A 17,290-nucleotide genomic window follows, 5' to 3' on the forward strand; every position below is an offset into this window, starting at 1 on the left:
CTTTCCTACACCGAAAGGCTTTCCACCACGTGCTCCCTCTGGGATGGATCCCAGCTCCCTTACTCGTACAAGCTAGTTTTTCATTACATTAAAAGGCCCAACGACAGATTAATGGCGGTGTTTTTGCATGAAGAGCAGCATCCCAGCTCTGAGGAGAAGCATATCACTCCCGCCTATTCCAGCCGTTCCCTGCACCCAATGGCGGCCGGGACCTTTCCCGCCCCCTCCCGCGGGGCTCGCTACCTTCACCCCCGCCACCAGAGCCGTCTCCAGCCCCTCCGACTCCCGCAGCCCCCGGCCGGTATCGCGGCCGCCCTCCCCTCCGCGCCCTCAGGCAGCCCATCGCCCGCTTCCCGCCGAACTACAACTCCCGGCACCCTCCGCGCCCGCCGTAAAGCGCGCTGCCGTAAAGCGCGGAGGTCGGTAAGCCGCCATCATGTACCACAGCAGCACGCAGAAGCGGCACTGGACTTTCAGCAGCGAGGAGGACCTGGCCCGCTGCCGGGCCGAGGCTAACCGCAAGTTCCGCTTCAAAGCGGTGTCCAGCGGGAAGGTGCGGGGCCGGGGAGGGGGGGGCTGTGAGGAAGGGGACGGCGGGGAGGGGGACGGGGAGCGTTGCGGCCTCCTCCCGGCCGGCGGTCCCTGCGCCTCTGACGGGGAGAGCTGCGGGGGAACGGGGGAGCCCAGCGCTTCCGTCAGGCTCGCTTTGCTCCTTTGAAGGTCCAGCAGAACGACCCTATCCTTCTGGAGCCCCACGAGGAGCTAGCGATATGCAAGTACTACGAAAAGCGGTTGGTGGACTTCTGCGCTGTCTTCAAGCCTGCCATGCCGAGATCCGTGGTGGTAAGGAGCGGTGCCCGGTTGCTGTGGCTTTGGCAAGTAACAGGCGATAGGACAGGAGGAAACGGCCTCAAGTTACACCAAGGGAGGTTTAGATTGGATGGTAGGAAAAATTTCTTCACCAAAAAGAGTTATCAAGCATTGGAATGTGCTGCCCAGGGTAGTGATGGAGTTGCCATCCCTGGAGGTATTTAAAAGATGGGTAGATGTGGTGCTCAGCTTGTTTTAGTGGTAAATTGGCAGTTTTAGGTTGATGGTTGGACTCGATGATCTTAAAGGTCCCTTCCAACCTAGACAATATGATGCACTTACGGTTTGAGAACTAACGGAGCTGTATACTTTGTCCCCTCCATGCCTCTTGTTCCCTCGCCTGCTGCTTACTTGTCTTGTCCTTGAGACCACGGATATCTTTCAAGTTTTTTGTTTTCCAGTGCTGCGGTCTGCCGCCTTTTTTTCTCTTTGTGTTTTCTGGGCAGTGCAGCTATTTCAAAACCAGAGTTACTTCTCAACTTCATCCATTTCTTGCGGCTGTTACAGCTGCATGGATGACTTTTAGCCTTTTTCTTTCCTCTCCCTTAAGGAAAAAGTAGAAACAAACCTAAAGATGTATGGCTTGATGATACAATAAAATGATCTTGCTGTGGCTACTGAAGGCAGTCCCAAAATTGGGCTGTCTGGTCCATTTGTTTCTCAAGCATTGGTGCTTGTCTGACCACAAAGCAAGCTCTTTCAAGCACCTGTACTGGCAGTAAACTAGCCTACAAAGGAAAAAAATAAATCTTTGAACTGACTTAAGAGTGTGTTTCAGAAGAGAGGCAGTGGGGACTTAACAGCTGAAGCAGGGAATGAATTTGTGCTTCTTTTGTTGCTCAGTGTATATTATCCCCTGTCAGTCCTGCCTTTTTCAGGCAGGTGTGGTGAATAACAGAGATGAAGACTGCTTTGTCTAAAGACGTGTTAGAAACATAGCAGTAGGCTGCCTTTGTATGCTCTGTGGAGCCAGACCTTCTGTTTCAAAAATGGCCCCTGTAGAGTGTCTGTGCTGGGTCAGACTCACTGAGTAGTGTTTTTGGAAAACACCTGCTTTCATGCCAATGACGTTCAGATCAACTTGGAAATGTGGCATTGACAGACTGCAGTACTTCTGGGCACACAGAGAGGCATAAATGTTGAACATATTGGGGAAATTGATTGATTTAAAAAGTCAGATATTTTGGCTGGGATTACTCACAACTTTCAGGGTAGTTTTTTCAGTCTTTGGTTTTTAAATTTAATTTCAGTATCAGGTTTTTCTCTGGAAGATATTTTTGACCACTTCTTGAGCATTATCTTCCTAAATATATGTATAAAAATGGATGAAAAGATAACTAAACTGCCACTTTGTAGGGCTTTTGCAGGCATAAATGTGTTAGACTTTGAAATATTTAATGATATGGTATTGTGTGCATCTTAGTGCTTTAGTGTATCCTGTATGTCTACAGTATATATTCAAACTTTCCTGTTCCGTTTTGTGATGTTATTTTTTTAATTATTTTTCTTAATGCCTTTTTGTTTCTATACTTACTTTCTCCTACCTTTTTTTTTTTATTTAGGGAACAGCTTGCGTGTATTTCAAACGTTTTTACCTCAATAACTCAGTGATGGAGTATCATCCTCGGATAATAATGTGAGTTATCAATGCATCTTGAGTTATTCTGTCAAGCAGAGCATTGGAAGTATAATTTTCATATCTGTAAAGACTTGAAAAAAATGAGAAAGGACACCTGAGAAATATTAGTAAAGACAAAGTATGGTTACTTCCGGTTTGCATCTGGAAAAGTTTGCTGTGTTCAGAACATGGTGTTTTGAAGATATAAATTTTCTGAACAGAACTCTTGATAATAAGGTTGATGCTGCGAATGTCAATTGCTTTTTTTTTTTTTTTCCTCCTCAAGGCTCACATGTGCATTTTTGGCTTGTAAAGTAGATGAATTTAATGTGTCCAGTGCACAGTTTGTTGGTAACCTTCGAGAAAGCCCTCTTGGACAGGAGAAGGCTCTTGAACAAATACTGGAATATGAACTACTGCTTATTCAGCAACTGAACTTCCACCTTATTGTCCACAATCCATACAGGCCATTTGAGGGATTTCTAATTGATTTGAAGGTAGTATTGTTTTATACGCTGTGTACTCTGTATTCTAATGTAATACAAATCTGTTGTGGTTTGTGTTAGAAAACTTGATTTTCTTTTGTGCCTGTGATCTTAAAAGACCTACGTTCTAAAGTGATAGGCAAATATCTGAAAGGAAGGCGGCTTACTTGTGGTCTTTAGGTACTTTAGATTATTTTTGGAATAAGAAGATGGCCTGCTACTTTTTAGTTTTACAAAATATTGTTGAATTGTGTGTTCTGACCTTATGAAGCAGAACATGAGGAACAGCTTCTTACTTTCCTCAATTCTTACTTTTTAGACTCGTTATCCAGTGCTGGACAACCCTGAAGTTTTAAGGAAAACAGCTGATGACTTCCTCAATCGAGTGGCTCTGACAGATGCGTATCTGCTCTTTTCTCCCTCACAGATAGCTCTCACTGCTATATTATCTAGTGGTTCAAGAGCAGGAATTAATATGGAAAGGTAGTCTTTTTTTGTTATGGGTATGATTTAAACAGTTAATTTGCTTCTGGTATAGAGTTGTTTTGTTCAGACATTCTTAACTCGTAGAAGCGTGAATTTACAGATTGTTAATACTCTGGTATGTTCTTTATGTTTCAAAACTGAAGTGGCATTTCTAAAAAATTTTCTCCATGTTCAAAAAGTAGGTGATAAAGGCACTTAGTTTGGGTCTGTTTTTCATATTCCCTCGGAAGAAGGAAAAAAAAATAATATTTCAAACCAATGACTTTTCCCTAATTAGAATAGCATAGGATTTTCAGACTTATCTTGAGATTAGAGCGAAGAAAGTTGAAATGCAGTAGAAGCTGAGAGTATGAAACACCTAAAGAATCAATTATAGAAAAAGTAAGATTTTTAAGGTATCTGAGGTTACAGACTCAAATGAAATTACGGTGAACTGACAGCTACTAGGCATGCTGAAGCAAAGTGATGTATTTGGCTGGTAAAACTGTTCAATTTTGATGGACTAATAATAAGGTGCTCTTTTAAATCAGTTCCTTTCCTTTCTGTGGTCTAGCTACTGGTGTTTGCAAAGGCATTATCAAACACTTCAATATCATTGCTGAAAGGCATGGTTTGTTTGGTTTGGTTTTATTTAAGGACAAAACATGCTCTTTTGTTCAGAAAAACAACTGAAGTAGTTGTAAGTAGCTGGATCTGGAGTGTTTGAATTGCATGACAGTCCATGTGAGCATTTTGCATTTAGAGTGTAATGCCTACAGGCACAAGGGCTACTGGTAAATGCGAACAGTTCTCTTTAAAGAAGCTTTCCTTCCACCTGCCCATAATGTATCTCAGATCTCTCCTGTCCTAAAAGAATGAGACAGTGTGGTAGTATCCTCTACAGGGTTCATGCCCTCTCGGAGTAGCGTAAAAATGCTCAGATGCTTACTATTACTTGAAACTTGTTGATCTCGTTCCTGAATATATATTGTATACTACTTGTGCCAAAATTCAGAAAAGCATGCTTACAAAAAGAGCTAGAATAATTTGTAGATAGCGTGTGAATCAAGCTACATGAATGTATCTTTGTGTATTCACGAAGAACTTAGTTATTTGTCACCATGTTGGCACCATACAGTTGCTACAACCTTGTCACTTACTGTTTTACGTAAGTTTGAGCAGCCGGACACGAGAGAAACTAATGCTGCAGCTTGGGTCTCATGGACCTGTGAGTAGGTGGGATGGAACACGGAAGGTGTGAAAACCTGTTGCTCCCATGATGTCAGTGTATAGGTCAGTCTTGAAAAAGTTCAAGCTTCGGGAATAAACAAGTGCCACTGCTCTGGCAAATAGGTGGCTCCAAATTAATCTTCAGATCTGGTATCAGCACAAGGTTGAATAATACTCTTAAACTTGAGCACTACAAGAGCAGTGGTGCTAACAGAGCAGCTCTTAGCTTAGCAGTTACCACCTTCGTGGTGGCTGGTGCCTCAGTCTGGGAGCTGCAACTGATAGAGCTGTGTATGTCTATGAAGTGAGTTTGAAGCTAGAACAGATTGATGTACTTTAGAGTCTTCGGTTTTTTTGTAATTCATCCATGAGTGCAATTCCCGGGAAGGGATAAAACTACTTGGTTGTTTTGGATCTTGGTGAGGATTGTTGCTTATATGTGTTGGAATTCTGTGCAGGTCGTGCGTGTGTGTGTTAATGTTCTTACTAAAAGCAAGTTGGACTCTCTGAGGGAAGAGGGAGGGACTAAGAGACTCGACAGCATTTAGGATTTGCTTCCAGTTGCCAAAAGAAGCAGTCCCATCTTGCAAGCTTTGCTGACTGTTGGTCTGTTGGAAGGCTACTCTTCTGTAGTATTTGCTTTTCCAGCAGTCATGCTGTGCACTAGTGTGATGACGCTTCACAGAACTTTAAACTTAAGTTGACTTAACTCAGTGAGGCTCACTTACAAATGTTTAATTCTACAACATTGGAACTTCAGTTCTTCAGATGGCCAGAGAATACTTCTGTCATTTTTTTACAGAAGAAGGATGTTCCAAGTGACAGATTTAGATTTTTATCTCTTTATAGCACTTATGTAACCAAAGTGTCCTTACTAAGTCTAAAAGCTCTAGCAGATATAAATAATAAGTAATACATGTTATGTCAACTAATGGTAGCTGTCACAAATAATTATGACACTTCATTTTAAGAACTTACTCTTCCATGTCTCTTTGCAGTTATTTATCAGAAAGTCTTATGCTGAAAGAAGACAGAATATCCTTAGCAAAGCTACTAGATGGCATGAAATGTAAGTAAACATTGGAAAAAATATGATAAATACTATCTTTAAAGGAAGAAAGACATTTTTTTCCAAGCAACAAAAGCTTTAAGCAGAAAGGTGTGCTTCAAGTGGTTTTCTTCACCTCAGGGCTGGCATAAGGTATATAAAACATGGGCAGTAGAACGAACTACCTAGCATGTGAACTCAGGGGGAGAAAACACTGAGATCTGCCTATGATACAAAGAGATTAAAGTAAGAGGCAAAGAGCCTGATGCTTCTCAGAACAATAGTGTTGCATTCAATTAAGTGCTACTGACTGACTCAAAAGTGAGAAATCTGTTTTGGGAACTAGATGATGGTTTTTGTAAGTCAGGATGAAACGCCTCTTTTCAGTCACTGTGACTTAAAAATTAGCTTCAGGCAAAAACCTGCAAGTAAGTATTTCTACCACCAGAGGGTACCTTTTCTAAGCTAAATGATTCGTGTTAGGTGATAGGCCAGGATTTATCCTTCAGTTCTGTTTTGCAGCTATACAGATGCTTTAAAAGTTGTTCAGGTTTGCTAGTGTGAGAAAATATATATACATTTTAATATATATATAAACACACATATATATATAATATCAAGAATGCTAGCATGGTTTAGCTAAAATAAATGGGGAATGTAGTACACTGATTATTATCTTTTTTTTAATTACATGAAAAGGCTGGGATACAAAATTTCCAGTAAGTAATCAGTTATTTAATGCTTTAAACTAATGCACACATTTGAAATGGGAGAATAGTAGCATTAAAAATTCAGTCCTTTGACTAAGCTGACTGTAGTAGTGAATACACCATAAAAGTCACCAGCGTCTACAATAAGTTTTATAAATTCCATTTAAATTTAAAGACGCTCTTCCTTTTCTCTTCCTGCTAACAAATCCAGTGTCTGCAGGTTTCCATTGCTGAGATGCAAAGGGAAAGCTGGGATCACTTATTCTTCACTTGCATTATTCTGGAAGGTAGCTTTAGCCCAAAGGTAGCTCTTCTGTAAACATATGATGGCTGGAAGGAAATTTCGAAGCATCTATAAATGACTAGTTTTACAAAGAACTGGTGGCAGAGGAAAAAGTCTTGTTTCTTGCAGGGTAAATTCAATTTGCAGTCTTAACAGAGACTGAAAACAATCTTTTCTTTTTTTAAGACTGAGCTACAATGCTGTAAGCAAAAAATCCCCGTGTATTTTTCAGCTTGTTAGAAGAGTAATGTGAGCTCTACAGTATTGTAATTACCTTGTAATTTACCTTCGGTGTAGTTCTTTGTGCTCAGTTTCTGCTGTACCTTGACATTATTTAGAATTAATCCTTGGATGTAAGATGATAGTTGAGTCTTAACACATGTGATCTTTGGTCCTCTAAAATTTGAGTGCTATGTGGAATGGGAATTTTTGTAAGCAAGCAGTTTGGGGAGTTTGGGAGTTGGAATGTCTAATACCTGCTTTGAAAATACAAGGATTTTACTTGTTAAGCTTTCTGTCTCAACTGTTTGCAGTATGTTGCCTTGTAGTGCCCTTTTGAGTCTGTTTAAAAACTAGATCCAATGCTTTCAAAACCTTACAGAGGTGTGGACTTGAAAACTTCTTACATTCTGTTTTTTCTCTGTGTACCATTCTGATGTTTTTTTTATTTTTGTGTAGGTGTTTTTTTCCCTAGTACAAATGTTGAAATTGTATACTGTTGTCCTGTTAGAATGAGGGAAGGGAGGGTAAACTGTTGGCTCAAGTTTAAGTGTGAGGGATAAGCAATAACAGTAGCTGTACTACTGATTGGTAAGCTTGTGTAATTCACAAGGTAGATCAGAAATTATTTAATTTGCTTAGAGCTGTGTTGTTGCCACTGTAGGCATGAAAAATCTCATAAAGAAATACGAACTGCCGAGGCCTGAAGAGGTTGCTGCACTAAAACAGAAATTAGAGAAGTGTCACGGCTCGGAACTTTTGCTTAATGTGAACTCGTAAGTAGATACTTACTCTTTGACATGTCAAACTTCTGCCTTTTTTTATTACATAGAAACATTAGGTTTCTCTGATCTGTGTGAGTGATTGAAAATGAAAAGATCTAAATGTACACCCGAGGATGTCAGTTCACACGCTCACTTACTATGTGAGTGTCTGCTGGAAGCTGAGAACCGAGACTCAAAGTAGTGCTTTCAGTAATACACAAACATGTTCTTTTGTGCTGATTTGCACTGCAAGCTGTAATACTGATTATTTGGTAACACAGAACTGGAATCCTGTGTGGCTTCTAAGGCTGCTTGATGTCATATGCTATGAGAATTAAGGGCTTTAAAATCACATGATTAAAGGGGTAATGTTTTCTTAAAACGTGTGGATGGCAAAGGACTTCCTGGTTTTTCTTTTCTGCCATTTTCCCTTTAGTTTTTCCTTTAGTACCCACTGCGAACTGCCAGCAAGCTGCTAGTTGAGGCTTTGGTAGTTTATGTGACAAATATGTCCATAATCTAATCTTGTCGCCAAATAAGGAGACTCTGAGTTATAAAAATACCTAAACATTTCACTTTTTTCCTGGTTGGGTGTTAGGAAGAAGAGGAAAGGCTATGAAGATGATGAATATGTTGCAAAGAAGTCTAAAATGGATGAGGTCAGTAAATGTACTGTACAAGTAGTTGCTTTTCCACTCATAACTGCTGAGACAAAAGTGACATAGCTACTGAGACAAACTTCTGCGTATGTTAATGTTCTTTTATGTGTTGCTCAGACAGAATCTTCTTCTAATTTAAAAAAAAAAAAAAAACCAAAAAAACCCAAAACAACAAAACAAACAAAACATGAGCCAGAGTTGTTTTCATTTACTTTCTTTGTCTTCTTGCACAAAGGAGAAGTCAACTGCTGGATTAAATTTCTACGTCAGCCAAATCGCTAGCGAGGCATGCATAAATTAGAGATGTGTAGCTGTTACCTGAGGTTGTAAGACCAAGTATAAATAAGGCAGATAGATAGACTGAGGAGGGGGACTCAACCAATCAAAACAGAATTAAGGTAATCCTTCAGACTTAATCTGAATACTTTTCAAGAGCTTTCATTTGTAACATTGACTGAAAGTTGTAGAGAATACATTCTGGTGGAGAACAGCTTTGTGAAGAACCCTTTTTGACTGGACTTCTCTTGATACTGAAGACATTGTATAACCTAATAGTCTAAGACACCATAGGTGTGGCACTTAGAAAAGCGTGCGAGCAGCTGAAGAGGGTTGTCTGTAAAAATCTTTAACATAAAAAAAATGCAGGATGTGTGGGTTTTTTGTAATTCAAGTGGTCTTGCTCTTATAAATTACCATAGTAGGTTGATGCTATGATGTCAAACTAGAATCTAAAAAATGTTTTGAACTAGATTATAATAAAATCAGCGTTGAAAGCATGTTCTAGCAAAATGTGGCACCTCAAGCATATTTTTATGTTAACTATTCAGTGCTGTAGAAACTTGATTAGTGTTGACTCCAAATGCCCGTCTTAAAAAGCATATTGAAACTGGCAACTGTGTAAAACTAGCACTTTCATAACTTTTTACTTTCTCATAAAATGACTTAAGAGAACAGATCCACCTAGGCTCTGGAGACTCAACTCTTCTCAACCCCACTTTAACTTGAAGATGGTCTTATTTTAGTTATGCTGCTATGGTTTAAGAAAGTTCTGATTTTGGGGGTTTGTTATTAATTTACATTCACAATTCTTTTTCCAAAGGAATAAACTGATTGGATGAATTCACATAGCCTACAGCATTTCACAATAAGCTCTTGCAGAGTTTTAACAGCTTTTGAAACTTAAGGCTTTTTAGATACTGATGTATATGAACTGCCAAGAGTTTGTACTTCTGTAGTCTCACTTCTGAGTAATTATCACATACAAGAGTAGATCTGAGCTGTCCAGGACATAAAGGAAAAAGTGCGCTTCATTTTTTGGAAAAAAGCTGATAGTATGTATGTGCATAGTGCTCAGACCTTGAGACCTCACTAATCCTGTAGCTAGCTGATACTAACAATATTTATAGCTTTAAGTAATAAGGCTGTAATGTAGAAGTGCTGAGTTGGTTCTAATCTACTTGTAAGGTATTTTTTTTCTTGATTTAATAGTTTGCAGCTGAAGTTAAACGCAATAGCAAGGCTGTAACTGGTATGGAGAGCTCATAAATGTGAAATGATTGATAGAAGAAACAAACACACAGGGTACTGGTTGAGCACAGCCGTAAAAAGCACAAGACGTTAGTAAAAGGTTGCAATAGGAGCTCTTACGGAAGTGTCTACATTGTTGTCCATAATGAATAAGCATGAACTAAACCTCAGAAGGGGGTGGCTGAAATGGCTGGGCCTCCATGACTTTAAGGTTAGTCTGAAGGGAAACTTAACAAACGTGCATTTTATCAAGTGACTTGTGTCACTTGATATGCCTTGCATGAATTCTTATTTCCTGTTGAGCTAGCCTTGTAAGTCAGCCAGGACTGGCAGCTGCTGCCTGGCTGTCAGGAGCAGAGTGGATGAGTGGAGCGCGCCAGACAAGCACGGTCAACTGTCCTGGCAGAAGTGCTCATCTCTCAAGTAATGTGGACAAGCACTATGTTTAAAATCAGTTTAAACTTGCTATTTGAGTCCATTACCCATAGCAGACACAGTGCAGAGATGTGAAAAGTTATGGGCTACTTAAATTCTCTTCAGCTGGCATGTGTAGTGGCAGTTACTGTGGCAGCAGGTGCATAGGGGTATGTACCTACTAGAGTCACGTATTGCCTGGCCCACCTTGCTGTAAAACACACCGAATTCAGACATTGCTCAAGGCATTATATTTTTCTTTTCCATTAGGAAGAGTGGACGGATGATGATCTTACGGATTTGGTGTAACTTTGAAGGAAGATGGAATCCTACCCCTACGGAAACTACTGTTCGATGTCAAGTGTGAACCTGTCTGCAGCAGGTTCCTTGCTCTGTATCATGAGGTATTTATTCTGTCAGTTCTTCATATGTTTGCAATAAAGCATGTGACTTTGCAAATTTGTTAAACTCCCATCCATTCAAGGTCAAACATTCATAAGAAATGTTTGCTTTAAGACATTTGTCACCTGGGGAAGAGTTTTGGTTCAGGAACAGCTCCTGCCATGCTGTCATCCTACACTTAACGTCAAACTGGCCATTTATTAAGCGGATAAATGCAAGCAGGAGACAGATCTGGTAACAAACCCATGTGTGCTTTACAGCAGGATGTGCTCTCTCCTCCCTTCCCAAGCTTGTCATTGAAGCAGCTAAAAGAATACAGCCATGCCCACAACACTGGGTGCATGGGGGAAGCTCTTCTCAGGTGTACCGACAGGCTGCAGCAACATATTTTACAATATGGAAAGTAATAATCGCACCTTTGTGACTTGCTTACTCTGCAGCTGTGGTTGCAGACTAGATTGTTGTGACTAATTTACCAGGGGACAACTGAGAAGAATGTTTTAAAAATCTTCCTAAGTAGTTAGATGGCTCAAAAATGTACGCCCTTTTCATATCCTGTTTTAGAACATAATCAGTTCTGTAATATGCACACCTAAATGCAACTTTGGGAGCGTCCTGGTTTCATTCTCATCACTGCATTTTGTATGTAGCCAGCCAAATCTATTCTCCAAAGTTTGTATTTTTACCATGTTACACTACCTACGCCCAGCCAACTAAAGCTACAAAACAACCCACTTTATCCACTCTGTTTTTGACAAATCCTTTTATATCAGGGTCAGCTGCTGACTTGTCAGGGAAGAAAAGCAGCTATTGCAATTCCACTTCAGAAAGCATGACACCATTTGCACACCACCTCCATAATCAAGTGAAGACAGTCTGATTTAACAGGGTTTAAGTTAAGTTGTGTACTGGTTGGAAACTGTAGGTGGAGCATTCTGCAGTAGTTATAAACTGGGGCTGTGACTTGTGTGACCTAACACTATACAGAGAGAGAACTAAATAGGGCTGAAAAAAAGACTGTTAGTGACCTTTTTGTCTGAGATAGATAGATACAGTTTAATACAGGCTTGACAGCAACAGGTCAAGCAGTGGTTTTGTGCGGCGATCTAAAGAAGAACTTGGTAATACCAAGGTCTTGCAAACAGGTTTGTCTTCCCTAGGCTGCATTAACAGCATCACCTCTGTCTACTAAGTGTAGCAGCCACGACACCTCTCACTACAGCCCTGGGCACTCCCCTTTGAGAAAGTTGCCCCAACTGGAGAGACCAGGGCAGCGCAGCAAGAGCCAAACGCAAACCTAAAACAACATGCACTGCATGTGTAAATTACTACATTACCGTAAAGACCCAAAGATAAAGTCTCCACAATTTAGTGGACAGTGAGTGGGAAACGCAGTTCTGTTGGACGTGAGATACTGTGTGTAAGGGTGTAACAGCCATGTTCATATTACACATTTATTTATGGGATTATCACATTAGTTTTGTCAGTGAATCTCAGCATCCTTGTATTCCTTATGAGATCACCTCCTAGAAAAGTTACAAATGGTGATGCTGAAATACCCTCTGAATCAACTGCATATTTTAATGTTTTTTTAAACAATTTTAACATCTACTTTCTTATCCTACAAGACAGAAGTACCAAATTAAGGCATATGGACAAGGTAATGCCATTTGGAGGATTCATGCTAAAAAGTGACGCCACAGAACATTTCAAAGTACATCATGTGTGCAGACACTGTAAAAAATTTCCACAGCAGCCAAAGTTAGCCAGTTTCTGTAAAGAGTTGATCCGCAGCTTGATTTATTTTAAAAACTTATTTTTCCACTTATAAAAATATTTATGCTAGACTTACAGTACACAAGAGACCAACCAATACATATTTTATAAAATGTTTTAATGAATGCATGCATGTCTGATACAACGATCAATAATTATTTACTTTTGTAAACATTTTACAAAAGCATTGTGATTTATCTGGATATTACAGTTCTTGATGGAAGAACTATTCAGACTGAATCAGTGGAACATCAAAAAATAAAGCTGACAAGACGCATTCTGCATATTCTCTTTCAACATGATTCCAGCAAGAGAAACAGCATGGTATAAAAAGTGTACAGTAAAGATTGTTTCTACCATAACATCAAATTCTGGAAACTGTAAATACAAGTTAAAGTGGTTGAAACAGTCAAAAGTCGTAATTATTGTAACCAGTCAGAAATTACAGTAAGAAATGTTATCCAGTTATATGTAGCTGTCAAAACAACAGATTTCTTTTTATGTCAGTTGATAATTCTTTTCCAACAAGACAGCAGAACTTTGGCAACTAGAGGTGCTGAAAATAATTTTCAAAGTTCAAGACAGAGTCACAGCATTTTCTTTGCGGAAGGTGAACTGTACACCAAGGCTCAGAGGTTGTGAAAACTGTTTCCAAGTGGAAAAAAAAAAGTGCAAATGTCCTGCACAGATAGCTTAAAAAAAGCTGCTGGTACAATCATTCACCAACAGGATCTTTGTTTTCTTTTTGCATAGTTCACACATCACTGGGAATGTGACAGGGTGTGCTATTTTTGGCAAGAGCAAGAAGAAGGTGATAGTGGTGTGAGTCACCATGTTGGGCATGCTGGATCCATGCAGAATTCAGGTAGAGGGCTGCTACCTATTGCTATTAGACACGGAATACTGATTTTGTTTCTGTTGAAGCAGTTCAGTAATAGCCAGAAGCTTCTTAAGAACATGCTGTAGAGAGAGAGTCGGTAAAACCATACGTTAAACAGAACAGTCTTGCTTGAGAAGCTTTTTCAGCATTAGCCTATCACACCTGCTACACAGCTTAAAGTATATTAAAGCAAAACCAAAAAAAGGAAACGGGCAATTCCCTAATCAATAAAACATTACCTTCAAAAGGGAAGTCTGAAACAACATTAGGAACTTTGCCTCTCCACCCATGGGTCTTTTTGCCGCTGTGTGGTTTAACGGGGAAGCTATGAAAGCGTGCTGCTAACGCTGGTGGGCTTTGCTAGAAAAGTTTGTCGTGTTGGTTTACAAATGGACAGGGAAATCAGGAAGCAGAAATGAGGTACCGACAGAAAGCTAATGGAAGTAAATTTAGTTCTCAACTGAAAAAAAAACAAGATCATAAAACTAACGACCCAGAGAGCCTGCCAGGGGACAGCAATGTTGTGGGTCTAGGTTTCCTCCAGAAACTAAAACTTCCTCTCGAAACTTTACAAAACCTCTTTGGTTTTGCTGCATGAAGAAAGAAAACTATGGACTAAATACTTACTTTACAGCTAATAACCTCCTGGTAAAATGCACGTATTTTAGAATGTTTATCAGCCACACTGCAGGCCGGAAATACTACCAAAGCATCCTGATACGAAGGATTAACTCAAGACGTACCGTCTGTACCTGTGTTTGTTGCTTACCTGCATTACACCTCGCTCATTACTGAGCGTCCGGAGTTCATCTGAGTGTGCCAGACATATCTCATGCAAGGCCGCCAGATCACGAGATAGGTCAGTTCTAGAGTGCTCTGTAGTGTCTGGAAGCTCAGGAACGTTCTTCAACACAAAGGATGAGAGCAGATTTAGGGTGCTGAGTAGCCGGGCACACAGGAAGATAAATTACAGCTCTACAGCTCTGCCGACACAATTGTTTTATACCACGAGCAAGTACTGCAATGTTCATCTTTCCAGCTAAGTCTCCAATCCATCTCTCTATTACAATTTACACATTTTTTCCTGCCCAGAAGCATGCATTTTATGAGTATACTGCCATTTCTACTCCTGGCTAGAAGGATTCTTCCTAAAAGATCCAATGTTGCTACACTACCATGGAGCGGACCAGAAAGCTACCGCATGTAGATACTCATAACCTTGCCCTAAGTGAGGGGGAATCCATCCAATAGGTTTGGGTTTTTTTCAGTCTAAATGAGAGAACAGCAGCAATGAAAATTCAGCAAAATCTGTGACTACCAAGTAACTCATTACACTGGTCATAAAACAATAAGGTTGTAATTAAAACAGTAGATTAATGCAAAAGTTACTTTCAAGCTAAGAGTTTTCAGAGACCTCATGCAAAATCTGTCATTTAAAGAAAAGTGACGTATCATCATATGCAGGAGTTGCAATTTAACAAGAAAAAGGTGACACTTAATCTACCCAAATGCCACACTTATTTTTATATCATATCAAAATATTCTGAGATATCTGCTAGGTCACTTTTAAGGGATCAACTCAGGAAGCTTGGCACGTTTTTTTCATCTTGGTTTTTAAAATGAATTCTTGGTTTAAAAATACACATATATAACATAAGGACCTTAGTCCTGTTGTAGCCATCATACATAAAACCCTAACAGTTTAAAAGAATATAGTAACTGCAGTTCACTTTCAAACTGCAATATCTAGAATGCATGCAGTGATGCATTAATGCGTACCTGAAATGAAACCTAATGCTTTTTAAAGCAAAAAATAATTTCAATCTCTGGTCAAAACCATACAACAAATTACATGTAAGAACTCTTCTCTTAAAATATCTTTTTAAAGATGTGTTTTTTTGGCCAAAATTTCTAATCCTCAGCTACAAAATTTATTTGAGCAAGTCTAAGATGACATTTGATGGTTTTAATTCCGTATGGCAGGCCAGCAATCTGCAGTTTCTAAGCACGCGTAAGAAAAATTTATTCAGTTAGAAGAATTCAAAATTGTACAGCAGCTGATGCACTTTTGAGCAAGTTAGTAAGTGTAAAGAATTTTCAGTTTCAATGTTGCTATGTAACTTCCAGTAAAGACTTGTTTAACCACTTACCCCGAGTTCATCCAAGAACATGATCATGCGATGTTTGTTGCTCTTGATGAATGGATTTACCCCTTCCATATATGGCTCCTAGTAATTTTTAAAAGTATTCATTAGAACAAGTCAATGCCAAGATAATTATCATACCTGAAGTATGCGCAGTCAGACAAATGACACTGCAAAACAGATGTCATCTGCAGTGATTTTATTTTTTCAAATGAATTTCTCATGTCTGGTGTGCAGCCAGTCGAAAGACTACAGAATTTGGTATTTTCTTATATTCAGAATCTCTGATTCAGAGGTTTTCTTACACATCCATACTGACATGAATTTGCATTAAGACCAATGTCTCTTGCTACCAAGCTGCCATGAACAAATGCTCTGCTTTCAAAGGTATGATCAGGAACAAGTGCCCTCGTTCTTTCATTAACGCTTACATTCCAAGTTACATGTGTCAGAGAAATAACTTCATAATGCCAGCCTAAAGTCACTTTCATTATGCTCAAGTCAGCAGATTTACTTTTCAACCAAGTTTCGGCCTGGGAACTGAGACAGGCCATTGCTGGCATTCTCTTAATGTTATAATAGAAACTTTATTGAAAGCTGGGCTTTTTAGTACAATATGTACGCTTGATGTACAATATTAATCATGTCCAGCAATATGGAAGTGAGTACAAATAGAAGGGGTGCTTTGAAGTGCTCTACCACAGAAAACACCAACTGAAGGATGCAGGGTGAAGCATCAGACGTTGGCAGTTCTTCATTTGTTTCAGAATTGGATAATCTATACCACACTGTGAATTAGATTAGTCTCAATCTGAAAGTTAATCACTATGTAGATAGAATATGTGCGTGGAATGCATTTCAAGATTGTGTAGAGAAGCATGCCGATATTACTGAAAGATGCCTCCCCTTTGCCATCAAATAATCAATGGAAATGCAAAAAAACCCCTCTCATCATCTATTTAAGGCAGAATATTTATCCTTTTAATTCTTTCCCATCGCAGGTTCCTGCTCCAGCGATTCTCAGTTGTCTTTCTTGATATGGATATTCCAAAAGAAAACGTGCCCGTTTTACCATCACGGACACTGCTGTTGTGGAGGGGTGGCTGCCACTTCCACTGGTGTCTCTGGAGCAAACTGCTTGCTGCGTTCTCATAGCATCAGTATAGGGTTGCATCACACCCTGCATACCTACTGGTGTGGTCATTTGTTCATCAGTTATTTTAACAGACCATTGCTGGTGTTCCTACTACCAGATTCAAAACCTTCATGGGTTCAACCTAGTCATTAACGTGAGTTTCTAGATCGCTTCCTCTCAAATGGTGATGGCTCTTCTTCCCAACGTGGCCAGACTTTATGCTACTGCTCTGGTTCAGATCAACACCCTGTTTAGCTCTAAATGCAGAGGACAGAAGCCATTGCAGTAACAAGGCCTCCTTGCTGATGAGGACAAACAGGTCACACGTTGGGCTTTGCACGAGAAGACAGCAACAGATTTTTGCCTGTATTACACAGAAACATTGAAGTGTGCTGGAAGTGTAGTTCTGAGCTGTTCTCTGTGTGTAAAATTATATTCACCTTAGCTCCAAATTCAACCAGATTTGCTAAATTCTGCACAGACTTGGCGACCAGCGTCAGTGTTCTTGCAGCAGTGGGGGAAGGAGAATCTGGCAGGAAAAGAAAGTAGAGAGTTACTGACCATTCCATTTAAAACTAACAGCAGATACATTAAAGTAAAGCTCTTCTCCAAGTCACAATTTTAAGGAATAAAATATTTTTAATATTATAACAGAAGTGCA

The 17,290-nt window shown here is 39.7% G+C and overlaps 2 protein-coding genes across 10 annotated transcripts in view; one reads left to right on the forward strand and one right to left on the reverse strand.

Moving 5' to 3' along the window:
* The first annotated feature begins 411 nt into the window (after positions 1 to 411).
* CCNH (cyclin H) overlaps positions 412 to 17,290 on the forward strand; it is a 29,365-nt gene continuing 12,486 nt past the window's right edge. For 2 of the 7 annotated variants that reach the window (XR_008463656.1, XR_008463652.1), the window contains exons 1-9: positions 412 to 553; positions 721 to 843; positions 2,433 to 2,506; positions 2,775 to 2,985; positions 3,293 to 3,456; positions 5,667 to 5,737; positions 7,593 to 7,704; positions 8,291 to 8,351; positions 10,563 to 10,696. Coding sequence is in view for 2 of the 7 variants with exons in the window: in XM_054184558.1 (XP_054040533.1) it covers positions 437 to 553; positions 721 to 843; positions 2,433 to 2,506; positions 2,775 to 2,985; positions 3,293 to 3,456; positions 5,667 to 5,737; positions 7,593 to 7,704; positions 8,291 to 8,372; positions 10,567 to 10,659 (1,047 nt within the window). In the remaining 5 variants the exon portion in view is untranslated. Of the gene's footprint in view, positions 554 to 720; positions 844 to 2,432; positions 2,507 to 2,774; positions 2,986 to 3,292; positions 3,457 to 5,666; positions 5,738 to 7,592; positions 7,705 to 8,290; positions 8,373 to 10,562; positions 10,752 to 12,681; positions 12,791 to 13,223; positions 13,243 to 16,495; positions 16,784 to 17,290 lie in introns of those variants that run through there. The other 5 variants (XR_008463654.1, XR_008463655.1, XR_008463653.1 and 2 more) reach the window with 5 other exon arrangements.
* Positions 12,572 to 17,290, reverse strand: part of RASA1 (RAS p21 protein activator 1) — a 61,724-nt gene continuing 57,005 nt past the window's right edge. For all 3 annotated transcript variants that reach the window (XM_054184554.1, XM_054184553.1, XM_054184555.1), the window contains 4 exons: positions 17,070 to 17,158; positions 15,501 to 15,578; positions 14,120 to 14,254; positions 12,572 to 13,430 (listed from right to left, as the gene is read on the reverse strand). In XM_054184554.1, the coding sequence (XP_054040529.1) occupies positions 13,347 to 13,430; positions 14,120 to 14,254; positions 15,501 to 15,578; positions 17,070 to 17,158 (386 nt within the window). In that variant the 3' untranslated portion in view covers positions 12,572 to 13,346. The remainder of the gene's footprint in view (positions 13,431 to 14,119; positions 14,255 to 15,500; positions 15,579 to 17,069; positions 17,159 to 17,290) is intronic.

The sequence above is a fragment of the Rissa tridactyla genome, chromosome Z (genome assembly GCF_028500815.1).
Source record: "Rissa tridactyla isolate bRisTri1 chromosome Z, bRisTri1.patW.cur.20221130, whole genome shotgun sequence".
Classification (NCBI taxonomy): Eukaryota; Metazoa; Chordata; class Aves; order Charadriiformes; family Laridae; genus Rissa; species Rissa tridactyla.